Source organism: Triticum aestivum, chromosome 5A (assembly GCF_018294505.1).
Source record: "Triticum aestivum cultivar Chinese Spring chromosome 5A, IWGSC CS RefSeq v2.1, whole genome shotgun sequence".
Classification (NCBI taxonomy): Eukaryota; Viridiplantae; Streptophyta; class Magnoliopsida; order Poales; family Poaceae; genus Triticum; species Triticum aestivum.
In genome coordinates this window covers 687,610,512-687,635,916 of record NC_057806.1, presented here as the reverse complement: position 1 = coordinate 687,635,916, position 25,405 = coordinate 687,610,512, and the positions used below count along the sequence as shown (strand labels likewise).

The 25,405-nt window shown below is 45.0% G+C and overlaps 3 protein-coding genes across 3 annotated transcripts; 1 reads left to right on the top strand and 2 right to left on the bottom strand.

The window, feature by feature from the left end:
- Nucleotides 1-4,351: 4,351 nt before the first annotated feature.
- On the bottom strand, nucleotides 4,352-5,313 carry LOC123108426 (defensin Tk-AMP-D6). Its single transcript, XM_044530217.1, has 2 exons — nucleotides 5,163-5,313; nucleotides 4,352-4,791 (listed from the first exon to the last, which is right to left on the bottom strand). Exons 1-2 carry the CDS (start codon nucleotides 5,224-5,226, stop codon nucleotides 4,625-4,627), a joined length of 231 nt encoding a protein of 76 aa, XP_044386152.1. The 5' UTR covers nucleotides 5,227-5,313; the 3' UTR covers nucleotides 4,352-4,624.
- A 4,899-nt stretch (nucleotides 5,314-10,212) lies between these two features.
- Nucleotides 10,213-11,472, top strand: LOC123108425 (aquaporin NIP3-3). Its single transcript, XM_044530216.1, has 4 exons — nucleotides 10,213-10,362; nucleotides 10,453-10,872; nucleotides 10,969-11,030; nucleotides 11,151-11,472. Exons 1-4 carry the CDS (start codon nucleotides 10,213-10,215, stop codon nucleotides 11,296-11,298), a joined length of 780 nt encoding a protein of 259 aa, XP_044386151.1. The 3' UTR covers nucleotides 11,299-11,472.
- A 240-nt stretch (nucleotides 11,473-11,712) lies between these two features.
- Nucleotides 11,713-15,481, bottom strand: LOC123108424 (glutathione gamma-glutamylcysteinyltransferase 1-like). The gene is made up of 6 exons (XM_044530215.1): nucleotides 14,505-15,481; nucleotides 14,247-14,410; nucleotides 13,731-13,782; nucleotides 13,425-13,652; nucleotides 12,975-13,352; nucleotides 11,713-12,120 (listed from the first exon to the last, which is right to left on the bottom strand). The coding sequence occupies exons 1-6, from the start codon at nucleotides 14,973-14,975 to the stop codon at nucleotides 12,034-12,036; spliced, it is 1,380 nt and encodes a 459-aa protein (XP_044386150.1). The 5' UTR covers nucleotides 14,976-15,481; the 3' UTR covers nucleotides 11,713-12,033.
- Nucleotides 15,482-25,405: the final 9,924 nt, after the last annotated feature.

Below are 25,405 nucleotides of genomic sequence, written 5' to 3'. Positions count from 1 at the left end.
ACCCTCTTTACTCTTTCGCACATGCTATGCAGGTGAAATGATGATACCATGCCAAGTTTCAACATTTTCACAGTTCATTTTGTAGTGATTTTCAATTTCACGATCATTTAGCTCTCTAAACAATTAGGTAAATGACTGAAAACAGCAAATGTAGTCAGAACATGTTGGAAATTGATGACATCGCTTTGAATGCTGCATACAGAATGCAAAAGAAGCCGGGAGTTCAAATAAGTTTAAAAAACATTGAAGTGCCCATGTAACAGATGAGTTCTCGTCCGAAACCCTGATACTCCAAAAGAGATTGTCCAGTTTGTACACGAAGTGCGTCCAGTTTTTGTCGTGACCCTCTCTACTCTTTCGCACATGCTATGCGGGTGAAATGATGATACCATGCCAAGTTTCAATATTTTCACAGTTTATTTTGTAGTGATTTTCAATTTCACGGTCATTTAGCTCTCTAAACAATTAGGTAAATGACTGAAAAACAGCAAATGTAGTCAGAACATGTTGGAAATTGATGACGTCGCTTTGAATGCTGCATACTGAACGCAAAAGAAGTCGGGAGTTCAAATAAGTTTAAAAAACATTGAAGTGCCTATGTAACAGATGAGTTCTCGTCCGAAACTCTGATACTCCAAAAGAGATTGTCCAGTTTGTACATGAAGTGCGTCCAGTTTTTGCCGTGACCCTCTTTACTCTTTCGCACATGCTATGCGGGTGAAATGATGATACCATGCCAAGTTTCAACATTTTCACAGTTCATTTTGTAGTGATTTTCAATTTGACGGTCATTTAGCTCTCTAAACAATTAGGTAAATGACTGAAAAACAGCAAATGTAGTCAGAACATGTTGGAAATTGATGATGTCGCTTTGAATGCTGCATACTGAACGCAAAAGAAGTCCGGAGTTCAAATAAGTTTAAAAAACATTGAAGTGCCCATGTAACAGATGAATTCTCGTCCGAAACCCTGATACTCCGAAAGAGATTGTCCAGTTTGTACACGAAGTGCGTCCAATTTTTGCCGTGACCCTCTCTACTCTTTCGCACATGCTATGCGGGTGAAATGATGATACTATGCCAAGTTTCAACATTTTCACAGTTCATTTTGTAGTGATTTTCAATTTCACGGTCATTTAGCTCTCTAAACAATTAGGTAAATGACTGAAAACCAGCAAATGTAGTCAGAACATGTTGGAAATTGATGACGTCGCTTTGAATGCTGCATACTGAACGCAAAAGAAGTCCGGAGTTCAAATAAGTTATTAAAAATAAAAAAGAGGTGCAATGCTGGTTAATTTGCTTCAAGCCTTTCGGAATAGTGTAGACTGCACTGCACATAGGTCAGTGCAATCTATGCTATTCCGAAAGGCTTGAAGCTAATCAACGTGCAGGTGAGATTGCGCCTCTTCGTCATTGTCTCTACACTCACGGCTTATAAACAGCTCATACTGCTTCTCCCTTGGCGAGGTGGGACTAAAAATCAGTTTACTAAGAAACTCTAGTACCGGTTCATGCCATGAACCGGTACTAAAGGTCTTCGTGGGGGCCCCAGCCTGACCACAGCCTCACTGGCCTCATTAGTACCGGTTCGTGGCATGAACCGGTACTAAAGGTTGCCCATGAACCGGTAGTAATGATGTCTGCCCGCCTAGCCGTTGGAACCGGCACTAATGGTCACATTAGTGCCGGCTCAAATTCAAACCGGCACTAATGTGCTTCACATTTGACCCTTTTTCTACTAGTGATTTCTTGTAGAGAGGACCATAAACGAAGCGCCCCAGTACATCTGTAGATAACCTGCATAAGCAAAATACTTTTATCGTTAAAATACCTTATCATTCCTATATAGCCAAAGCGATCAAATCACGGCAATCGCTCCCACCTTGAGAAGAATTCTAAGCCTGTGATCAATCTCATGTAACCAGTTGCCAAATATATTAGCAACATTACAAGAGGAAACAAGCAAGAAGCCATTTGGATGACCGGCCACATAGAACGATCCAATTTACATTGGAAGAACAAATGTTTTGTTGTCTCATCATGCGGACAAAATACACATTGTGTACTTCCATGCCAATTCCTCTTAATAAGGCTATCTTTAGTAAGAATGACTCCACGATGAAGGCACCATGCAAAGATTTTATTCTTAAGAGGTATCTTCATCTTCCAGATCTTATTATTATCAACTGACACGTCAGACTGGATCAAAGATCTATACATAGACTCCACTGAGAATTGCCCGTTCCCATGTAGGTTCCAACGAAAGACATCAGACCCTTGTGACAACTGTACCGTGGTTAACCGTTGGAGTAGTATGTTCCACGATTGGAGTCTAGATCCAATTAAATCCCTTCTGAACGTCACATTCGGTGGAAATGATTCCAAAACCTTGCAATAGGTTAACCGTTCTAGCTTGAGATTATCAACTGGATCGATGTCTTTCCATATTGTAAGTGAAGCTCCACATTCCTAATGTTAGCACAAATCGCCAATAGGAGTAGTGCAATAGTACTAGATTACACATTCACAAATATACCTTCGAAAAGAAATGATCTTACACAAAGATAGACCAAACGGCCAACCTTCAATTTTACAACACATCAAAATGGAAATCTCCAGTAAACAGAAATACGAAAGTACGAAAACGAATATGTGAAAAATAGGCAAATATATATTACTTTGAGAAGTTCTCCCTCTGTCCCATAATATAAGATGTTACTACGCTAATTTATGGGATGGAGGAAGTATTATATATGGCATATGTTACAAAATAGAAAAAAAATACTTTGTGTCCTTGCTTTATTTAACATGGGAAACAAGGAGATGCCCTTGAAAATTTGCCGACTTGCCTTTGCTTGGATTCAAAAGCCTAACATGGTATATTGCACATGCAATGCCGACAGAGGCCTTCACACTCGCCACCCAACGTGAACTCGGTGATGGACATGTTGGTGCAGCTGCCATCCAGCATTCATCACTTGTTACCAGCTCGAGCAGGCCCCCCCCCCCCCCCCCGAACATGCTCTACGAAGAATCACTGAAGGATCAAGCACCCTCCTGCATTCAAAACAAATTCATTTCTACAATTCCAAATAGACCATATCATAGCAGAAATGCCAGTAGTAAGTAAGTAAAAAAAGTGTTCATGTTTGCAATAGGTAATTTCAAACTGAAAGTGTACCGTAGCAGTCTCCACATGAACTTAGCAACCAAGCAATGCAAAAATAGGTGATCAGCCGACCCCTCTTTGCCACAAGGCACGATTTTTATTTCCAATCCAACCTATTTTCAAAAGATTGTCTTTTGTGAGAATACTGTTACACAAAGTAAGCCACAAGAGAACCTTAATATTGGTGAAATTTAACCTGCCACAAGACTTCGAAAGAAAAATGTACATCATTCAGAATTAACATATTATAAAATGACTTTACAGTAATATTTTTGTCTTTACTTTGTGAGACAAAGTAAGTACTCGAACGAGCATGCATTCCCGATCGGCATAATATAATACTTACTGAATTCATAAAACCCTTGGAAAATTACAAGTGGATCAATATGTAGATCTTGTAAAAGGTGCGACAACTACATCTAATGTCTAATGATATGATCACCCTACCATGCATGAATGCCTTGAACATGGTGACGAGTACCAACTGGAGTAGAACATGTACGTCTTTGGCCACCTCGCCGTGCAGTGCACGACATGGTCTAGCTAAAGTATCAATGAGGGCATGAGGCGAGTCAAGGCTAAGAAAAAACAAGACATGATTACGATGTCTACAAGGGCTCAATTGACTTACTGATGGTGATTTCACAATGAACTACCGATAGTTGTTACTAATGTCAGATCAGATTTCTCGTCCTCTTAGCATCTACATGAATCTTAAGTTTGATCTGATTATTCTCAGTGGTCATTTGGAGATAATCATTTGTTCCGTCGTTCGACAAATAACAAAACTGCGAAAATACCGATCACTGCTGTCATTAATACCAAGAGTCAAGACACGAATAAACAACTTCACTCCTTATTTAACAAACAATATTTATCAAAATAACGTTGTTGATAATTTTGGCATATCGATAATTTAGTCACGGCTCACGGACACTAGCAAAAATTTCAAGGAGAAACGATATTGATTTCTTTGGTGGAGCTGAAATATTATATATCATTTCAACCTTATATCATTTTCATTTGAGATCTCTGTGTTCAGATCATGCAACCACCAAAATCATTCCATCCTTCTATTTGTCTTCACTGTCAACGTTAGAAGTTAGAGAAATAAATTTATGCTACTAGAAACACTGCGGTTACTAGTACTACAATACTGCATTGCATGATCACAAATGAATGAATCTTGGAAAATAATCTTACACAATGACTAAATGGTCAACTTCAAGTTTACAACAAAAACACATCAAACTGGATTGCACGATCAACACAAATGCATCAAACTGCACAGCCACAAGTTTCCAGATGAACATGTGGAAAAAAACTAAAAGAACACAGTATGTGTTACAACTCCATTTTCTTTTCTTTTAGAAAAAAATATATATTTTCCTTGTTTTTATCTAAATCGGGAAAACTTCCTGATGAAGCAGTCCAGACTATGCATATGCTTTGCCTAGCATGGTGTTCTGCACATGCAGCGCCTGTGGAGGCCTTCACACTCCCCGCCAGCCAGGAACCCCTCGGTGATGCACATGTTGGCGCAACTGGTGTCCAGGATGCATATGCCGTTGAACCGGGTGCTCGCTGTCCTGCAGTCTACCGCCTGCGCCGGTGCCACCTCTGAACAACACAAACACACCCACACATTGGAAAAGTACGTTAAATACATCAAATCAGTGAATCACACATGATGATGTATCTGCATAAGTTTTTCTCTCATTAGATTACCACTTATATTGTACTAGATATTTTATAAGACACCCCTTTTGTGCTTTTATTTCTTATAAAAATATGGTACCAATTGATATTCATGTCTTGTGAATATTGCTTGTCATATATGATGGGCTCATGTGATTTTCTAGCCTGGTAAAGCAAAAGTGAAAGCTCACATCTGCCATGTTTTAGTTAGCAATAATAATTTATTATAGGACAACATAAAGGGCAGTGTATCAAAAAGAAAGGAAAGGAGTAAATCCAGTGTAAATTCTCACCCGTAGCCACGACGAGCAAGGCAAGGACGGCAACAACCATGAAGAACTTGTGGGATGAATTCATGGATTGCAAGTTATGTGTAAACTTTTCTTTGGTAGGAAGACAATCATGCGTCAAAATCCTTATGTCGAGTTTATATAAGGGTAAGCATGTCTGGATGGCACGATGGAGAACCACAAGATCGTCTCACATCCATATATAGTATATAATTGGCTAAAAATAGTGGCCAATCATAAGCGGCAACATGTTGCGCTGTCCCTAGGCATTCTATATATGACATACTCCGAAGTTAGACTCTTGTCAAAGAGCGCTGCTATACACACGACGGTGTGCAGCCGATGTCTGGACGATGCTACTGATCTGATCGTACATGCATGTCACAAAGAGGAGGCCGACCGCTGGATCAAAGCATCGTGCAATGTTCGGCCAGTGGGTGTCGGCTGCTCAGTAGTTCCGCTTGTCAAACCGGTCTTCTCGGACTACTATTCTTTTTTTTTTGCGTGTTGGAAAAGTATGGGGTTTGCATGCGGTGCTTAAAAAACCTCATAACAAAATACTCGAATGGGTGCATGTGAGTCTGATTGGGAAAAAATATACAACTTACAAAATTTATAAAACCCCTGACATTTAGGACAGACTCATTAGATCTAGTAAAAGCTGCAACTACATGCAATGTCCGGATGACACGTACGATCACAATTGAATGCTCAAAAGCTCAAAACATGGATGCCTTGGTAGGGTGACGAGTACCAATTGAAATAGAACATGCCCCGTATTTGTAGTCGTCCACCTCGAAGTGCAGTGCAAGACCTGTTGTAGCTAAAATATTGAATGAGGTGAGTCAAGACTCAACAAAAAGAACAAACAATTGGAAATACCTCGATTTTTTCAGACCTCCGAAGCGAAGCGGCAGCGGTTCTTCAGGCCGCCGCCGTACGCGTCCGCTGGTCGTTCACGCTGTCCTTAATGAACTGGTCGGTCATGTACCCGTGGGCCACGTGGATCTCCACGGCATCGAACCCTTCGATCAGAGATGAGATCATTACCTTTCCAAACTAGCAAAACATGGCACCGGCTCTGATGGCGTTCCTGGCGGCGATCCACTATGTCCAACCTATGAGGGGCCGCAAACTCCAGGACACTGCCATCATATGGGCGACTTGTGGTGTCACTTGCTTGTCCGTGCTCGACATCGGAGCTTGCCCATTAGGCTGGAACTCTATGACATGATCGAGACGTAGCACTTTCATCCATCCACTCGACAAATGAAAAAAAACACCATATTTACAAGGATAATCTATTCAAAGGAAAAAAAGGTACGAGGATAATGTTCTACCTGTGGGCGAGACACGGCTTGTGTGCCATATCTAGCAGAAGAAGACGTCGACCTTGCCGTGCACCGCGTCGACCACTGGCATCCACGCCTCCACCTACTCCTGGCTCCACATGCCGGGCATGTGCAGGTAGCCCTCAACGGCCTCTGACACCGCGCAGGCCTCCGTGACGATGATGACGCCCGTCACCGCCCTCTGCTCATAGTACACCGCGTTGTGCGGCTGGGCGAGGATCCCATACGACCTGCACGACATCAGCGACGCGTGAACAACCCTGCATGCGTTCTGTCCAACGAGAGGGGAGTGTGTGTGTCTACTACTCTTATAGACTGAAAGCGTTAATGACCCAAAGATCATGGTTGACGTAATACTACTCACGTCGCGATCCAATCCGATCCAAGCACCGCACGTGCGGCACCTCCAAGATTAGCACACGTTCGGCTCGATGGCATACTCTCCTTCTTGATCCAGCAAGCGAGGGAGAGGAGTTAGATGAGATCATGACCAGCACGACGACGTGGTGATGGTGGTGGCAGAGGAACGCTGGTAGGGCTTCGCTAACCGCTGATGGAACATGGAGGAGGAGTAACAGGAGGGAGACGGGGCAAGGGTGGAACTTTGCGGCTGCCCTCCTGTGCCTCCACCTTATACAGGGGTGGGGGGAGGTGCTCCGGCCCTAGCCCCTCCTCCAAGGGAGGGGGAGGTAGCCCTAGGGGGTGGCTTGCCCACCAAGTCATGTGGGGCACCTCCCACCCCTAGGGTTTGCCCACCCTTGGCGCATGGGCCTGGTGGGGGGCTGGTGCGCTCGACCCATACAGGCTAGGGCGCCCCCTACAGCCCATGTGCCCCCTGAGGCAGGTGGACCCCCCTGATGGACCCGCGGAACCCTTCGGTGTCTCTGGTACACTGCTGGCATGCCCCCAAACTTTTTTGGTGCTCAAAACATAAATTCTCATATATATAGATCTTTACCTTCGGACCATTCCAGAGCTCCTCGTGATGTTCTGGATCCCATTCGGGACTCCAAACAACCTCATACTTTATCATATTAATATTTCAATACTACCCTGGCGCTACCAAACGTTAAGTGTGCGACCCTGTGGGTTCGGGAATATGAAGACATGACCGACACTCCTCTCCAATCAATAATAAATTGCGGGACCTGGATGCCCATATTGATTCCCGCATATTCAACGAAGATCTTTTATCGGTTGAACCATGATGTTGATGATTCGGTTAATTCCATATACAATTCCCTTTATCCAGCGATATGTTACTTGCCCGAGATTCGATCGTCGGTATCTCCATAGCTAGTTCAATCTCGTTATCGATAAGTCTCTTTACTCGTTCCGTAATACAAGATCCATGTGACTAAAATCATTAGTCACTTGCTTGCAAGCTTTTTATGATTTTGTATTACCGAGAGGGCCAGAGATATCTCTCCGTCATACGAAGTGACAAATCCCAGTCTCGATCCATGCAACCCAACAAATACATTTGGAGATACCTGTAGAGCATCTTTATGATCACCCAGTTACGAAGTGACATTTGATAGCACACAAAAGTATTCCTCCGGTATCTGGAGTGGCATGGTCTCACGGTCTAAGAAACTGGTACTTGACATGAAGATAGCCGTATCAAATAAAGTAGATGAAACGAACAGATGCTAAGCTTACAGTTGGGTCTGTTCATCACATCATTCTCCTAATGATGTAATCCCGTTATAAAATGACAACTCATGTATATGGTCAGGAAACCTTAACCATCTTTGATCAACGAGCTAGTCTAGTATAGACTTAGTAGGGACACGGTGTTGTTTATGTAACCACGCATGTATTTAGGTTTCTGATCAATACAATTCTAGCATGAATAATAAACATTTATCATGAACAAGAAAAATATGATAATAACCACTTTATTGCCTCTAGGGCATATTTCCAACATGATCTAGTTCTAATTTAGACTTGATCTAGATTAGAGCTAGTCCTACTTCTCTCTAATTCTCATAATAGAGAAAGCCTCATGAGTTTCTCTTCTCCCTCATCTAATTCTTAGACGACGATTAGCTCTGGACGGTGAAGCGCTGCTGATCGGAAAGTCTGTATGCATGCAATTCGTAGAGAGGCGGTGCTTTCGGTCTTTTGTTCGAGGAATTGTTGTGGACAGTTCGAGAGACTTCAAGTTCAATCTACACCAACTCTTCTTCTCCTGTAACTCTAAGTTGGTAATGATATGATCTATCCTTGTGTGCATCTTCATAGTGATCTGTGACCTTGATCATAGGGTAATTTTTTTTTTTTTTACTACGTTTCCCAATATTATTGTCTGTAAATTTGAGGCAAAGTTGTCCCGCCGCCAAGATATATTAGAATAATAAAGAAAAGATGGCGACAACTGATTAAATTGTTGAAACTTAATTCATGCTTTTAATACGTGTATATAGGTATTTCTGAATGACGACACTAACAATTTTATTCTTTCAATAGTATTAGTGTTTGTTACCATCCGTCAACTCTGCACTAATTATGGAGACGGACTGCACAAAAATACTGCAAACGATCCATGCGAGATGGGTTGATAGATACATGCATACGTATTGTAAAATCGTCTGCCCTACAAATGTTGCCAGTCACACCCTTGTATGTATGGGTCGTTCGCAACAGCAAACTGCTTATTGGCTCTAGAATTCGCCTGATGAAATTGCTAGCATAGTAAACTCGGATGTAATCTCCTCGCAAAAAAGAAAAACACGGATGTGATCACTATGTCTGATTCATGAAAGTTCCTTTCCTACAAAAAAGAAATTATGTACTTACTTCTGGCCCAAGATCAATGGAATATGTTTCCCATGTGTGCATGTTTAACAGCTTGTATTTTCTTGTTCGTATCAGCAAACAGCAAAACATATTACTAGCTGATTAGAATAGGAGTTGACGAAGAGCAGCAGAGTGTATCCATAACTTGCTGTTTCCAGGTGGCTATTAACTTCTACTCCCTCCGTTCCTAAATACTTGTCTTTCTAGACATTTCAACAAGTGACTACATACGGAGCAAAATGAGTGAATCTACACTCTAAAATATGTTTACATACATCCGTATGTAGTAGTTATTTGAAATGTCTAGAAAGACAAATATTTAGGAACGGAGGGAGTATATTATAGTTTTCAAATTGCTACTTGAAAGTCTGCGCCTAATTTTGTGGCTTATGATTCCAGAATGTTGCTCTGGACAGCAACATATATAGTTTACTATATGCTAGCCACGGCGGCCTTCCTGATGACAATTTGGGTTTCAAGACTTTGTGGAGGCCATATTGAAGCTTTTTTCTTTCCGACAAAGATAATAATATGTTGATACCAATTACACTTTGCCTTTGCACTAAACACAATATCAAGACCAAATCAAGACATCGAGAATGGACACAGCCAAAAAGATTTTTGAGGCAAACTTAAAACCTAATGACACGCAAAGTTTTATTTCTTGGATCAATAATACCGGTGTTTGTTACCGTCAAACCCTGCACTCATCCATGGAATATGCCTGGCAAGTTGGCATGCATATTTAATATGTTGACATCTTGTTTATTGTTGATCGCATCGTGTATGCCTTAGCTAGCTGATTACGGAAGGTAAGGTATTGACCAAGAGCAACAGGACAGTACTATATATCATTATATGCATACTGTTGTCTTGGTAAACTATAGTGCTTGCTTGCAATGGGGTCGATGATTGTGCCGATGGAGCCGATCAACCATGTCGATGCCGACGGCGATCCACCACCACCGTCCTCTGAACATGACTCAACTCGTCCTCGGCGGCGGCAGCCTAAATTTCCAAACATGGCAGCGGTGCCACTCATGAAGAAGGTATCCAGCTCAACTCTCAACTCTTCTGGCTAACACCATTAATTCCATGGATCGGCTAAGCAATATTAAGTAGACAGATGTCTTGATCAGGTGATGGCGGAGTTTCTGGGGACGTTCATCCTCATGTTCATCCAGGTGTCCTCCATAATCATGGACGAGCAGCACCACGGCGTGGTGGGCCTCATGGGCATCGCCGTGTCCGTTGGCTTAGCGGTCATGGTGCTCGTCTTCTCCATCATCCACATCTCCGGGTGCCACCTGAACCCGGCCGTGAGCATCGCAATGGGTGTCTTCGGCCACCTCCCGCCGGCCCACCTCGTCCCCTACATCGCCGCGCAGGTACTCGGCTCCACCGCTGCCTCCTTCGCCGGCAACGCGATTTACCACCCCGTGAACCCTGGGATCACCACCATCCCGAGCGTCGGCACGGTGGAGGCGTTCGCCGTGGAGTTCATCATCACGTTCATCCTTCTCTTCGTCATAATAGCCGTTGCCACGGACCCTCATGCAGTAATATACTCTATATTAATTCTTGTAGCTGGTATTTCTTCCTTACGTTCTATATTTTTTTTCCTCCCCAAGTAATCCCGGTTTTATTATATATAGGTGAAAAAATTGATAGCAGTGGCGGTCGGTGCGACAGTAGTGATGAATATTCTCATGGCGGGGTAAGTAGCTAGAATGTGTAGTAGAAGTACATGGCATTATTATTGTGGTTCATTTTTGTTTCTTTTCCAAGTAAGTTCACAAACTGTTATTTATCTACGTCGACTGAAAACTATAAGCAGGCCGTCGACAGGAGCATCTATGAACCCAGCGCGTACCATTGGACCGGCCATTGCCACGGGGAGATACACCAAGATTTGGGTTTATCTGGTGGCTGAACCACTGGGAGCTATTGCTGGAGTTGGATCCTACATGGCAATTAAGTTGTAGTCAGAAACATCGACGAAAAAGAAAGTTTAAGTGCAGAAGGAAAAAAAAAAGGCTAATTGGGTGCGTTTTGCTGAAGTTTTGATTGATTGATATGAACAATTTATACTGAAAACGTTCTATATGTATCATATTTTGATGAAAACAGGTCCATGAGAGCGGAGGCCTGTTTCTAGTTTCAATAGAATTTTACCAACACTAATTGTCCCGGTGGCTAGCTAACACTATCAGCCATGTATGGCCTAAATCTGACAACTGGATACAAAGTAATATGCATATCTATTGTGAATACCAATTTCAGTCTCATTTCGATATATGGCATTTTGTACAGTTTTGTCTTGGAATTGAACAGTTCTGCACATTAGTGACCGAGTTGTTTTGGAAGTTATTTCAAATTTCCTCGGCTCACAGGTATTTTGCTAGTTGGGTAAAATCTTGGTGTGAATACATTTGACACGGATAATTACACATAAGTGGTTAACAAAAATAAACTAGTAGTGTCGGTCTTGGACTCCAGTAGTCTCTCAAAATGCTGTTATTCGATCCTTCATACTATGTCCTATTGTCTCAGGAAGGAAATTTGTTTATTGAATTGTACTATATTTTAGTCTGATAGTTTTTTGGAAAGAAGGATAACCCCCGGCCTCTGCATCAAGCGATGCACATAGCCATTTTTATTATATTATGCTCGTGTAATCTCCAAGGGCTTCCCCTCCTAGTCATGTGACAACATCATCTCTAAGGGGATAGTGGCATAGGCTCTTGAGATGCCTCCTCTCCTTCACAACCAGTTAAATAATGGAGCTGCCGCTTTAGATGCAGTACCTGTCAACAAGAAAGAGAGTTCATATTATGCATACAAAATAGCCTGTTTCCGGAATTCATAAAAGAGGTGTTTCAACACTTATCTAAATGAAAACCTGATGTCAACGCTCAGAATCACCAAAGAATCACACACTTTGAGGAGGAAAATATACAGAAAAGAACAACAAGACAGTAACCGGCTGACAGCCACCTGAGTACCTACCTGCATTGTTTCTTTCGTTCACTTGGACTTGATGTATGGACGTGGTGGTTTGCTTTCTATAAAAGAGGGGCGAAAGCCTATTTCAAGTACCTACCTGCTACTAAATTTGCTGCGGTAATATATCTGTTTTTTCTATCCTTACCCAAAGGTACAATTCGTATATGTGCCCATAACAGTTTGACACACAGCCCATCGTGTATGTGCCTATATACAAGGAGTTACATAATTTTAGTAACTTCATGAATATGCAGTTTCTTTCCATTTCATTGATGATCCCCTTTGTGCTTTCTACTTGTTTTTGAACCATGAAAACTGATTGAAATCTTTCGTTAACTGATTCGAGTACAAGCCAGGATACATATAGGAGGGCCACGCCCAACAGAACAGATTACGTGCGCCCAGTCGTGCGCAGATCGTGGGGAGACCGGGTGGACCAAGTCTCCTGTCTAACAGTTTTTTATTGATGGTGCTGGTTCCGGATATCCATGTCAGGCTTCCTACTAGGTATTTATAGGATACTGAATTACTGATCCATTTAACAGTAGCACAAAGCTTGATATGATTTTCACAGGAAAAAATAATAAAGTTAAAACATGTTGCTAAGGAGAAAAAAAGGTAAATAGATACTCCTACTTGGCTAGAATCACCGCACCTCCCGTTTAAGAAGGTCAGGAAGGTCATCTGTTGAAACAAGACTCTGAAATTCAGCTTTCACTATCTCATCTCTTATGCCAAACCATGTGCTCGGATGTAAAACCAGCAGCAGGACAGTTAGGACATCTGTGCTTGATGGATACTTAACAGCCTCGTTCGTCGAGTTTGGATTGCATAAGCTTTTTTCCGATGGGGATGTTGATAAAAGCAAATCAACACTATTTGCTTGTTCATTCCCTTCCGATACTACGGTGCCTGGGATAACATTCTTTGGCCCATCCCCATTTGTGTGTGCCTGACGAAGCCGCTTGGGGTATTGCAGTTCCTGGACTATTCTGAAAAGCTTGGTATCACGGACTTGCTGTAATACCTTTTCCTGTAAATTAAATACAGAGATTAGATCAGCACATCAGTACATCAGCATCAGCAAAGCAAAAAGGAAACTGACCTTCAAAACAAGCCTCTCTTTCCCCTCTTTGCTCAAGCATGACCCACCTTCGTCCTTTCTCCGGACTTCAACGACACATTTGATCAGATCTCCGGCATTGGCTGGGAGAGATCCCACTAGGCGGGACAGAAGTGTTGTGACGTTGTCTGGACTCTCATCCTTCAAAAGATTGGGGGCATCTTCCACACAATATTTCGCCATGCTTTTCCAACTTTCATCCCCGCAACTCTGCACAAAAATTGGAAGCAATGAGAAGAAGAAAAAATAGCATTTGCATTTGATACATCGTAGCATCCGCATGCTTACCACTGTGTAGAGCAATGAAGGAGCTGAATTGTGCCTTGAGACAAGCATGAACCTATGAAATACCAAGACACCATCATCATGAAGGGGCATGAAATGCAACACTGCAATTTTGTACTCTGTTTTTTTGCACAGGGGAAAACTGGAACAAGAGTGCAATTTTCTAGTCTATATCTATGTTCTCCATGCAGAGGCAGGGGGTAATCCTCCTTTTCGAAAGAATCTATATTTTTATCTGAAAAGAACAGGCAAGGCTACAGTTGGTTTCCTGAAAAATCTGAATGCACAGGGGATGAAAACATGTGTATTGTCATGTCAAGGCCTAGAATGCAGCAAGCTGTAAGAATTGCAAAACTAAGACTGTCCAAATGCAGTTGCTTAATCCCAAATCCCATGTTTGGCTTTGGCTACTACTCTTATAAGGTAACAAGACAGCAAACTGAAATACGTTGAGCACAACAGCATCTTATACGGCATACAGCGCCGACTAAAAGAAGATAGAGAAATTAAGATAGATACCCCCTGAGAAGTCCAGTTGCTTTGTCAGTGGTATTCATGGCTTCCCAGAGAAGTGTCAGTGGAACCCAGTGAGGAGGGTATTTGAAGCGCGCGACATCCAAGATGAGCGCCCTGTCTGTCCCGGCATGGTAGCCGCCGATTGGCGAGAAATGGCCACCCCCAGTCTGCAGAACGCCGCCGCATCAGATCAGCCCCAAGATGTTAGGGGATCTCGGGCCGGGCCAAACAGAGAGAAGAAAGTAGGCTGGCAGAGCATACCTGCTTGAAATGGCCCCTGTGGTAGGAGGCGATGAGATGGCAGTCGTGTGAGGAGGCGCAGCGGGCGAGGTGGGCGCGGAGGTCGTGGACGGTGGCGTGGTCTGCGCGGAAGCAGCGGACGCTGGCGCCGGCGCAGCGCGCGAGGCAGACGACCTTGCCGAAGGTGATGCCCTGGGAGCGGACCACGTGGAGGGGCTCGCAGCAGTCGAGCATGGACTCGTCGAACCACCGCCATGGCCCCTTCCAGCGGCGGCCCGGGTCGATGGCGAGCGCGTTGAGGACGACGGCGATGGAGGCGAGGCCGCAGAAGGCCGGCTCCGACTGCGTCTGGAAGTGGGAGACGAGGCTGAAGAAGCCCTCCATGGTGCCGGCCTCCAGCGCCTCCGCAAAGAGCCGCCTCCCCTCCGGCGAGGCGAACTCCACGGCCGGCGGGGTCGGGAGCACCCGCCGGCACAGTGACGCCACCTCCATTGCTAGCCGATCTGCTGCTACCAGCACTAGTGCACTACCACGTGTGACTATTTTATTCCTCCTCCGTTGACGTGAGGAACGACGCGAATTCAAACCGCTCGAGCTTCGGTTTGCCTCCTCCGCCTCCGAGTGGATGGAGTCAAGGCTGGCTTACCGCTCCGCCGCCTCCTCCTCTTGGGTGACCTCGAACTCACCCAGTGCGCCGGCCATGCCAAATCCGGCAGACATAGGTGCTGGATTTGTCTCACCTTCCTCCTCTTCCTCCTCCTTCGGCCCCGCGTCATCCATAGCCGCGTCCGATGTCTGCTCCTGCTCCTCCTCCTCGGCCCCTCCGGCCTCGGCGAGTACAGAGGCAGGCCGGCTACAATCTGAGTGGTGCACCTGGCCCGAATCTCCTCAAAGAGCACCAATCGCCGCTCGAATGTGAGCATCGCGTACGTGGTGATCCGCTGCCTGACCAATACTACCGGCAGACTGTGAGCTCAGGAGAATTGGATGGGGGTGGCATGGAGGGGAGGGGGCGGGTGGAAATGAGTCTGGCTAGGGTTGAGGTGCCACCATCCTGCTTAAACGGCCAGATTTGCAGTCTCGGGCGATGCGCTGGAGCGTCAACATGTATCCTCATCGGTCCGCTGTGTTTAGACTTGTGGTCGTGTGAGTCCTGTCCATCAGTCTAATGTGGCAGACGCACCCATGCCGTGGAGTAGTGATGAAAGTTACTTTTACACTCTTGTAACTTGAGTTTAAACAGATATATTTCCTTAAAATCGAGATATTTGTTCAATATTGTCACTAATGACTAATGAATGCATATGATTTCAAATATGTTATCTTTATTTTATTTCCACGGAAAATGGGTTATTTATGGACAGAATCAAGCCAAACCATGAAAAGGAGTAAAGTAGAGATAACCGGGAGGTGCACCAGAGGAAAGATACAAAAAAACTGATGTTCCATACGACCACGCCCGCTCGTATGAGCGGTTGTATGGCGTGGAAACTGTGGCTACTCGTCCACCTGAACAACCTTTATAAAGAGGTCGACGCCAACTAGATAATAGAACATCGAGAGCATCGAGTACATCATGAGGGGAGTGCCGAACAGACCAGCCATCATCCTCCCCATCTCCATCAACCCTAGCGGCCGTCATTTAAATCATCATAGCCGGCCCCTTCACCACCATGATAGTTCTCAGCAATCTAGTCATACTTGTAATCGTGTATCACACATGGCATCCATTGTAAGACATATTATCAATCAATCGATCTTCATGATGTGTTCTTCATGTTATTTGATCTCCAAGTGTGGGTAGTCTGGTAAGGTATGGGTTGAGGTAAAAGCCTTGCAACCTGATGTATTTGTTAGAGGGATCAATGGAAGTGACTTGAATTAACGTTCCGTATGTGTGAAATAAAATTGTTTCATAGTTGTCTCTTGTCTTGTTCGCATTCTTCATCCCTGTAGGTATCCAGGATCATGGAGAACTATCCCTGGAGAGGCTAAGTGAAGGGAGACCGTGAAGTGTTATTCTAAAAACCAACGACAGAAAGGTTTGGCAGGGTAACACAGATCCTATCTTTGGGGATTCAAGAGGTGTAGTCATTAAATGCCAATGCTTTTGTCTGACTATTGCAATCTTAATTATCGAGGCAACCCCACGCGATGGTTAGGGCCTTCGGTTGGACAACTGACTCTTGATGCAGGATGTGTGTCGGTCAACATGTAATCTGGACTCATTTCCCACTTCGATTCATAACAAGCACATCTCGAATGGTGACTTCTAGAGCACAAATTAAGATCATATTTAGTCCCATCACAAATATATGGTTGTGTGGTCTTAATGCTTACAACCATATATTTGTGCTTACAACCATATATTTGTGATGGGACTAATATATGTCCGCCGCCGCCGTCGTCCGTCCTCCACCGACGTGACGCCCCGAGACCGACGCGCCAGGTGTCTTCCAGTTATTCGCTGTTGTTGCCTTATCATTTGCTTACGTGTCGCATCTTGCCATGTCATCATGTGCATTGCATCTTCATGTTTTCAAAACTTGCATCCGTCCGGGTTTCCCCCAGTTCTCTCCGTTGTTCGTTCTGATCCCAGTAACACTTGCACGCGCCCGCGACATGTCCGAAATAGTATTTTATAAGTGGTTGAAAAATATTCTCGGAATGGGTTGAAAGTTGGCATGCAGTGTTGTTATGTTATCAGTATACCACCTGCCAAGTTTCGTCGCATTCGGAGCTCGTTTGATAGCACAACCGTCAAACTCATAGCGACAGTATAGTCGGTCAAAACGTCGGACGTTTTCGGTCTCCAAAAACCCATGCTGGGTCATTTTATCTTCTCTCCTCTCATTCCAAGCCCTTCTTCACAGCCCACCTGCAGCCCACCAAAACCCCCTTCGACCGGAACCGTTTGATTGCGATCCGAGGGTCCGGAAACCCCCAAAACCCACCTAAACCCTAGCCCCTTCCTATTTAAGCAGCCACCCTTGCCATTTTGGGCATCCCTAGCCCCTAAACCTACCCCTAGCCTTCTCCCACCTCCAGCCATCGCATCTTCCTCGAAATCCATGCCCCAACCCGCCCAGCCGGCCTCCACCTCTCCTAGGCCGCCACGCGTCCCAGCCCTGCGCCCTCCACCGCCGCGGCCCGCCGGGCCCAGGCATGGCCCGCCCAGGCCCACGCGCCCGCCCGAACGCCACCGTTGGGTCCTCGCGCAAGCCCGCGCCTCCTCCTGCTCGACCCCGAGCTGGATCGGGGGAGCGCCGCCATCACCTCTCCCGCCGGCGACCTCGGCCCCCGCCACCGTTGCGCACCTCGCTGGCGCGTCACCATCTCCCCAGGCCAGGTCACCGCCCTGCTCTCCTTCATTCCTCTACCTGCCTCCTCCTTCTCCCTCCCATCCTCTCTGTCTCTCCCGTAGGCACCCGTCGTCTGCCTTGGTCGCCCCGCTCACCGGAGCTCCCCACCGCCGCCGGAGACGGACGGATCAGGCGGATCCCGTCTGGATCCGCACCTCCGGGACCGCCTTCGCTCCTTCCTGCCATCGTTCGCCGCGCAGCCACGCCGCTGGCCCTCTGCTCGTGCGGGAGCGAGGGAAGGACGACGCCCATGCCGCCCATCGCCCTGGTGGGCCCGCTCGGCCTCCAAGGCCCAGCCACGCAACCGCCGGGCCTTGGCCTAGGGTGAGCCCCGCCCTCTGTATGCCCCTGTCGGGCCAGCTGGATTTCGGCCCGACTCATGTTTTTTTCCGCGGAGCGTTTTACTAATTATCCAGGAGTTTGGCAGTTTTGCAGAATAGCCCCTCTAGTTCATGCATATCGTAACTCACAAACCGTGCATCTTATGTAAAAACTTTATATATGGAAAATGCTTAAAATTGTGTCTAGTTTCTTAATATCCTATTTTCAACCATGTTTAAAATGTTTAAACTGCTGTTTGCATTAATTTGCTTACATGCCATGCTAAAATGTTTTATTTCATAACTAAATAATTGTAGCTCAAAACCTAACAAACTTTATATGTAAATGGGGTAGAAAAATTCCTAGTTTAACATGTTGGCTTTACTTTGCATGTTTAATAACTCTAAAATTGTGTTTAGGGCAGAACAGTACCATAACCAAAATATGCACATGAGGATTTTTCGGACTTGTTGCTTGTTGTTCCGGCCTCATTTAAACTTGCCTAGATAGGTAGTTTTGTTGTGCTTCACCTCTTGCCATGTTAATCAACATTTAATATTGTTGAGTACATAAACAAGAGAGAACTAAATAAGTCATGTGGTGTTTCATCAATATGCAACGGAGTTGCATATTGAGCTCCACTTAATTTGTAGTGTTGTTTGTGCACTTTGCCATGCCATGCATATTTAAACCGGACATGCATCATGCTTGGTTGTGCATCATGCCATGTTTATGTGATGGTTGTTTACCATGTTGTTTGCTCCTTTCCGGTGTTGCTTCTTCGGGTTAGTTCTGATAACGTTGCATTTGTGAGGATCCGTTCGACTACGTCCATTTGTCTTCCTCATGGACTCGTTCTTCTTCCTTGCGGGATTTTAGGCAAGATGACCATATCCTCGAAATCACTTCTACCTTTGCTTGCTAGTTGTTCGCTCTATTGCTATGCCACGATACCTACCACTTGTTATATCATGCCTCCCATGTTGCCATGTGAAGCCTCTAACCCACCTTTCCCAGCGAACCGTTGTTTGGCTATGTTACCGCTTTGCTCAGCCCCTCTTATAGCGTTGCTAGTTGCATGTGAAGATGGTGTTTGTTCCTTGTTGGAACATGATTATTGTTGGGATATCATTATTATATCTTGTTTACTTTAATGCACCTATATACTTGGTAAAGGGTGAAAGGCTCGGCCTTATGCCTGGTGTTTTGTTTCACTCTTGCCGCCCTAGTTTCCGTCATACCGGTGTTATGTTCCTTGATTTTGCGTTCCTTACGTGGTTGGGTGTTATGCGAACCCCTTGACAGTTCGCTTTGAATTAAACTCCTCCAGCAAGGCCCAACCTTGGTTTTACCATTTGCCCACCTACCACCATATACCTTCCCTTGGGTTCTGCAGACACAAGGGCATCTTTATTTTAAACCCCCTGGCCAGTGCTCCTCTGAGTGTTGGTCCGAAACGGGCAACCTGCGGGGTCACCTCGAGGCAACTTGAGGGTTGGTTTTACTCGTAGCTTGACCTATCTGGTGTGCCCTGAGAACGAGATACGTGCGACTCCTATCGGGATTTGTCGGCACATCGGGCGGCTTTGCTGGTCTTGTTTTACCATTGTCGAAATGTCTTGTAACCAGGATTCCGAGACTGATTGGGTCTTCCCGCTAGAAGGAATATCCTTCGTTGACCGTGAGAGCTTGTGATGGGCTAAGTTGGGACACCCCTGCAGGGTTTTGAACTTTCGAAAGCCGTGCCAGCGGTTATGGGCAGATGGGAATTTGTTAAAATCTGATGTTAGAAAACCTGACACTTAACTTAATTAAAATGAATCAACCGCGTGCGTAGCCGTGATGTTCTCTTTTCGGCGGAGTCCGGGAAGAGAACACGGTCTCGTGTTATGCTTGAACGTAAGTAGTTTCAGGGTCACTTCTTGATCTTTATAGCTTCTCGACCATGCTTTGCTCCTCTTCTCGCTCTCATTTGCGTAAGTTAGCCACCATATATGCTAGTGTTTGCTGCAGCTCCACCTCACTACCCCTTTCCTACCCTTAAGCTTAAATAGTCTTGATCGCGAGGGTGTGAGATTGCTGAGTCCCCGTGACTCATAGATTACTTCAAAAACCAGATGTAGGTGCCGATGATGCAAGTGCAGGGGACACTATCGAACTCAAGTGGGAGTTCGACGAGGATTCAAGACGTTACTATGTTTCCTTTCCAGACGATCAGTAGAGGAGCCTAGTTGGGGCGATCGGGGATCTATGCATTTGGGGTTGTCTTTCTTTATTTGGTTCCGTAGTCAGACCTTGATTGTATTCTGGATGATGTATGCTATATATTTATGTATTGTGTGAAGTGGCGATTGTAAGCCAACTCTTTATCCCATTCTTATTCAGTACATGGGATGTGTAAAGATTACCCCTCTTGCGACATGCCTACTATGCGGTTATGCCTCTAAGTCGTGCTCCAACACGTGGGAGATATAGCCGCATCGTGGGTGTTACAAGATGGTAATCAGAGCCATCCCCGACTTAGGAGCCCCCTGCTTGATCGAACCGCTGACGTTGTTGAGTCTAGAACAAAATGTTTTGAGTCTTAGGATTATATATATCGGAGAGTAGGATTCTTTTTACTCCTCAGCCCCTTCGTCGTTCTGGTGAGGCCTCCTGACGTAGAGTTTTGACTGTTCTCTCCTCAAATTTCACGAATTTTTTTTAGGATCACGCGGGTATCTTGGAATCGTTCCGATGGTTTTGTGACGAGAACATTGTTCTTGGTGCCTCCTGACATTTAGGGGTTGTGGCAGTGTCCCGGGGAGTTGAGCTCCGAGGTGTTGTCTGAAGGAAATATGCCCTAGAGGCAATAATAAAGTTATTATTTATTTCCTTATTTCATGATAAATGTTTATTATTCATGCTAGAATTGTATTAACCGGAAACATAATACATGTGTGAATACATAAACAAACAGATTGTCACTAGTATGCCTCTACTTGACTAGCTCGTTAATCAAAGATGGTTATGTTTCCTAACCATAGACAAAGAGTTGTTATTTGATTAACGAGATCACATCATTAGGAGAATGATGTGATTGACTTGACCCATTCCGTTAGCTTAGCACTCGATCGTTTAGTATGTTGCTTTTGCTTTTTTCATGACTTATACATGTTCCTATGACTATGAGATTATGCAACTCCTGTTTACCGGAGAAACACTTTGTGTGCTACCAAACATCACAACGTAACTGGGTGATTATAAAGGAGCTCTACAGGTGTCTCCAAAGGTACATGTTGGGTTGGCGTATTTCGAGATTAGGATTTGTCACTCTGATTGTTGGAGAGGTATCTTTGGGCCCTCTCGGTGATGCACATCACCTAAGCCTTGCAAGCAATGCAACTAAATGAGTTAGTTGCGAGATGATGTATTACGGAACGAGTAAAGAGACTTGCCGGTAATGAGATTGAACTAGGTATTGATATACCGACGATCGAATCTCGGGCAAGTAACATACCGATGACAAAGGGAACAACGTATGTTGTTATGCGGTCTGACCGATAAAGATCTTCGTAGAATATGTGGGAGCCAATATGAGCATCCAGGTTCCGCTATTGGTTATTAACCGGAGACATGTCTTGGTCATGTCTACATTGTTCTCGAACCCGTAGGGTCCGCACGCTTAAGGTTTCGATGACAGTTATATTATGAGTTTTGATGTACCGAAGTTGGTTCGGAGTCCCGGATATGATCAAGGACATAACGAGGAGTCTCGAAATGGTCGAGACATAAAGATTGATATATTGGACGGCTATATTCGGACACTAGAAGTGTTCCGGCGAAGTTTCGGATAAAACCGGAGTACCGGGGGGTTATCGGAAACCCCCGGGGGGTTAATGGGCCTCATGGGCCTAAAGTGGAGAAGAGGAGGGGCTGCCAGGGCAGGCCGCGCGCCCCCTCTCCCCCTAGTCCGAATTGGACAAGGAGGGACGGGCGGCGCCTGTCGTGGTTCTAACTCTGATAGTGATGTAGGGGGGTATGTATGGAGAGGCTAGATCTTAGCTATGGAGGAGTTGTAAGCACACGAGGATTACGAGTTCAGGCCCTTCTCGGAGGAAGTAACAGCCCTACGTCTCGGTGCCAGGAGGCGGTCGACTGAATTATGTGTGTATGAATAACAGGGGTGCGAACCCTTAATACTGAGGAGGGGGGTGGCTTATATAGAGTTCGCCAGGCCCCTCCAGCCCTTAGTAATGCAGGGTTTAAAGTACATTAAGACCGGGGGTTACTGGTAACGCCCCTAATAAAGTGCTATGATGACCATAAAAGCTACATAATGACCAACCGTTTGCGTGCAGGGTGACTTTAGATCTCCTGGCAGTCGAGTGGTTGGATCTTGGTCGAGTGATTGCTTCGTGGTCGAGTGTCTTGAATCCGTCGAGTGGGATACCTCCAAGTCGATTGATGTTGGGTTTCGTAGTAATTTCAAAAAAATTCCTACGCACACGCAAGATCATGTGATGTATAGCAACGAGGGGAGAGTGTGATCTACATACCTAGTAGATCGACAACGGAAGCGTTTGGTTGATGTAGTCGTATGTCTTCACGATCCAACCGACCAAGCACCGAAACTACGACACCTCCGAGTTCGAGCACACGTTCAGCTCGATGACGATCCCCGGACTCCGATCCAGCAAAGTGTCGGGGAAGAGTTCCGTCAGCACGACGGCATGGTGACGATCTTGATGTACTACAGCAGCAGGGCTTCGCCTAAACTCCGCTACAGTATTATCAAGGACTATGGTGGCTGGGGGCGCCGCACACGGCTAAGGAATAGATCATGTGGATCAACTTGTGTGTTTCTGGGGTGCCCCTGCCTCCGTATATAAAGGACTAGAGGGGGGAGGCTGGCCGGCCAAGGGTGGCGCGCCAGGAGAGTCCTACTCCCTCTGGGAGTAGGATTCCGCCCCCCCCCCCCCATCCTAGTTGGAATAGGATTCGCGGAGGGGGAAAAGAGAGAGGGGGGGCCGGCCACCTCTCCTTGTCCTAATAAGACTAGGGGAGGGAGGGAGGCGTGCAGCCCATCTTGGGCAGCCCCTTCTCTTTTCCACTAAGGCCCATATAGCTCCCGGGGGGTTCCGGTAACCTCCCGGTACTCCGGTAAAATCCCGATTTCACCCGGAACACTTCCGATATCCAAACATAGGCTTCCAATATATCAATCTTTATGTCTCGACCATTTCGAGACTCCTCGTCATGTCCGTGATCACATCCGGGACTCCGAACAACCTTCGGTACATCAAAATGCATAAACTCATAATATAACTGTCATCGTAACCTTAAGCGTGCGGACCCTACGGGTTCGAGAACAATGTAGACATGACCGAGATACGTCTCCGGTTAATAACCAATAGCGGGACCTGGATGCCCATATTGGCTCCTACATATTCTACGAAGATCTTTATCGGTCAGACCGCATAACAACATACGTTGTTTCCTTTGTCATCGGTATGTTACTTGCCCGAGATTCGATCGTCGGCATTCCAATACCTAGTTCAATCTCGTTACCGGCAAGTCTCTTTACTCGTTCTGTAATACATCATCCCGCAACTAACTCATTTAGTTGCAATGCTTGCAAGTCTTAAGTGATGTGCATTACCGAGAGGCCCAGAGATACCTCTCCGACAATCGGAGTGACAAAACCTAATCTCGAAATACGCCAACCCAAAATGTACCTTTGGAGACACCTGCAGTACTCCTTTATAATCACCCAGTTACGTTGTGACGTTTGGTAGTACCCAAAGTGTTCCTCCGGTAAACGGGAGTTGCATAATCTCATAGTTATAGGAACATGTATAAGTCATGAAGAAAGCAATAGCAACATACTAAACGATCGGGTGCTAAGCTAATGGAATGGGTCATGTCAATCAGATCATTCTCTTAATGATGTGATCCCGTTAATCAAATAACAACTCTTTGTTCATGGTTAGGAAACATAACCATCTTTGATTAACGAGCTAGTCAAGTAGAGGCATACTAGTGACACTTTGTTTGTCTATGTATTCACACATGTATTATGTTTCCGGTTAATACAATTCTAGCATGAATAATAAACATTTATCATGATTATAAGGAAATAAATAATAACTTTATTATTGCCTCTAGGGCATATTTCCTTCAGTCTCCCACTTGCACTAGAGTCAATAATCTAGATTACACTGTAATGATTCTAACACCCATGGAGCCTTGGTGCTGATCATGTTTTTCTCGTGGAAGAGGTTTAGTCAATGGGTCTGCAACATTCAGATCCGTATGTATCTTGCAAATCTCTATGTCTCCCACCTGGACTAGATCCCGGATGGAATTGAAGCGTCTCTTGATGTGCTTGGTTCTCTTATGAAATCTGGATTCCTTTGCCAAGGCAATTGCACCAGTATTGTCACAAAAGATTTTCATTGGACCCGATGCACTAGGTATGACACCTAGATCAGATATGAACTCCTTCATCCAGACTCCTTCATTTGCTGCTTCCGAAGCAGCTATGTACTCCGCTTCACATGTAGATCCCGCCACGACGCTTTGTTTAGAACTGCACCAACTGACAGCTCCACCGTTTAATGTAAACACGTATCCGGTTTGCGATTTAGAATCGTCCGGATCAGTGTCAAAGCTTGCATCAACGTAACCTTTTACGATGAGCTCTTTGTCACCCCCATATATGAGAAGCATATCCTTAGTCCTTTTCAGGTATTTCAGGATGTTCTTGACCGCTGTCCAGTGATCCACTCCTGGATTACTTTGGTACCTCCCTGCTAGACTTATAGAAAGGCACACATCAGGTCTGGTACACAGCATTGCATACATGATAGATCGTATGGCTGATGCATAGGGAACATCTTTCATATTCTCTCTATCTTCTGCAGTGGTCGGGCATTGAGTCTTACTCAACTTCACACCTTGTAACACAGGAAAGGACCCTTATTTTGCTTGATCCATTTTGAACTTCTTCAAAACTTTGTCAAGGTATGTGGTTTGTGAAAGTCCAATTAAGCGTCTTGATCTATCTCTATAGATCTTAATGCCTAATATGTAAGCAGCTTCACCGAGGTCTTTCATTGAAATTTTTTTATTCAAGTATCCCTTTATGCTATCCAAAAATTCTACATCATTTCCAATTAGTAATATGTCATCCACATATAATATCAGAAATGCTACAGAGCTCCCACTCACTTTCTTGTAAATACAGGCTTCTCCAAA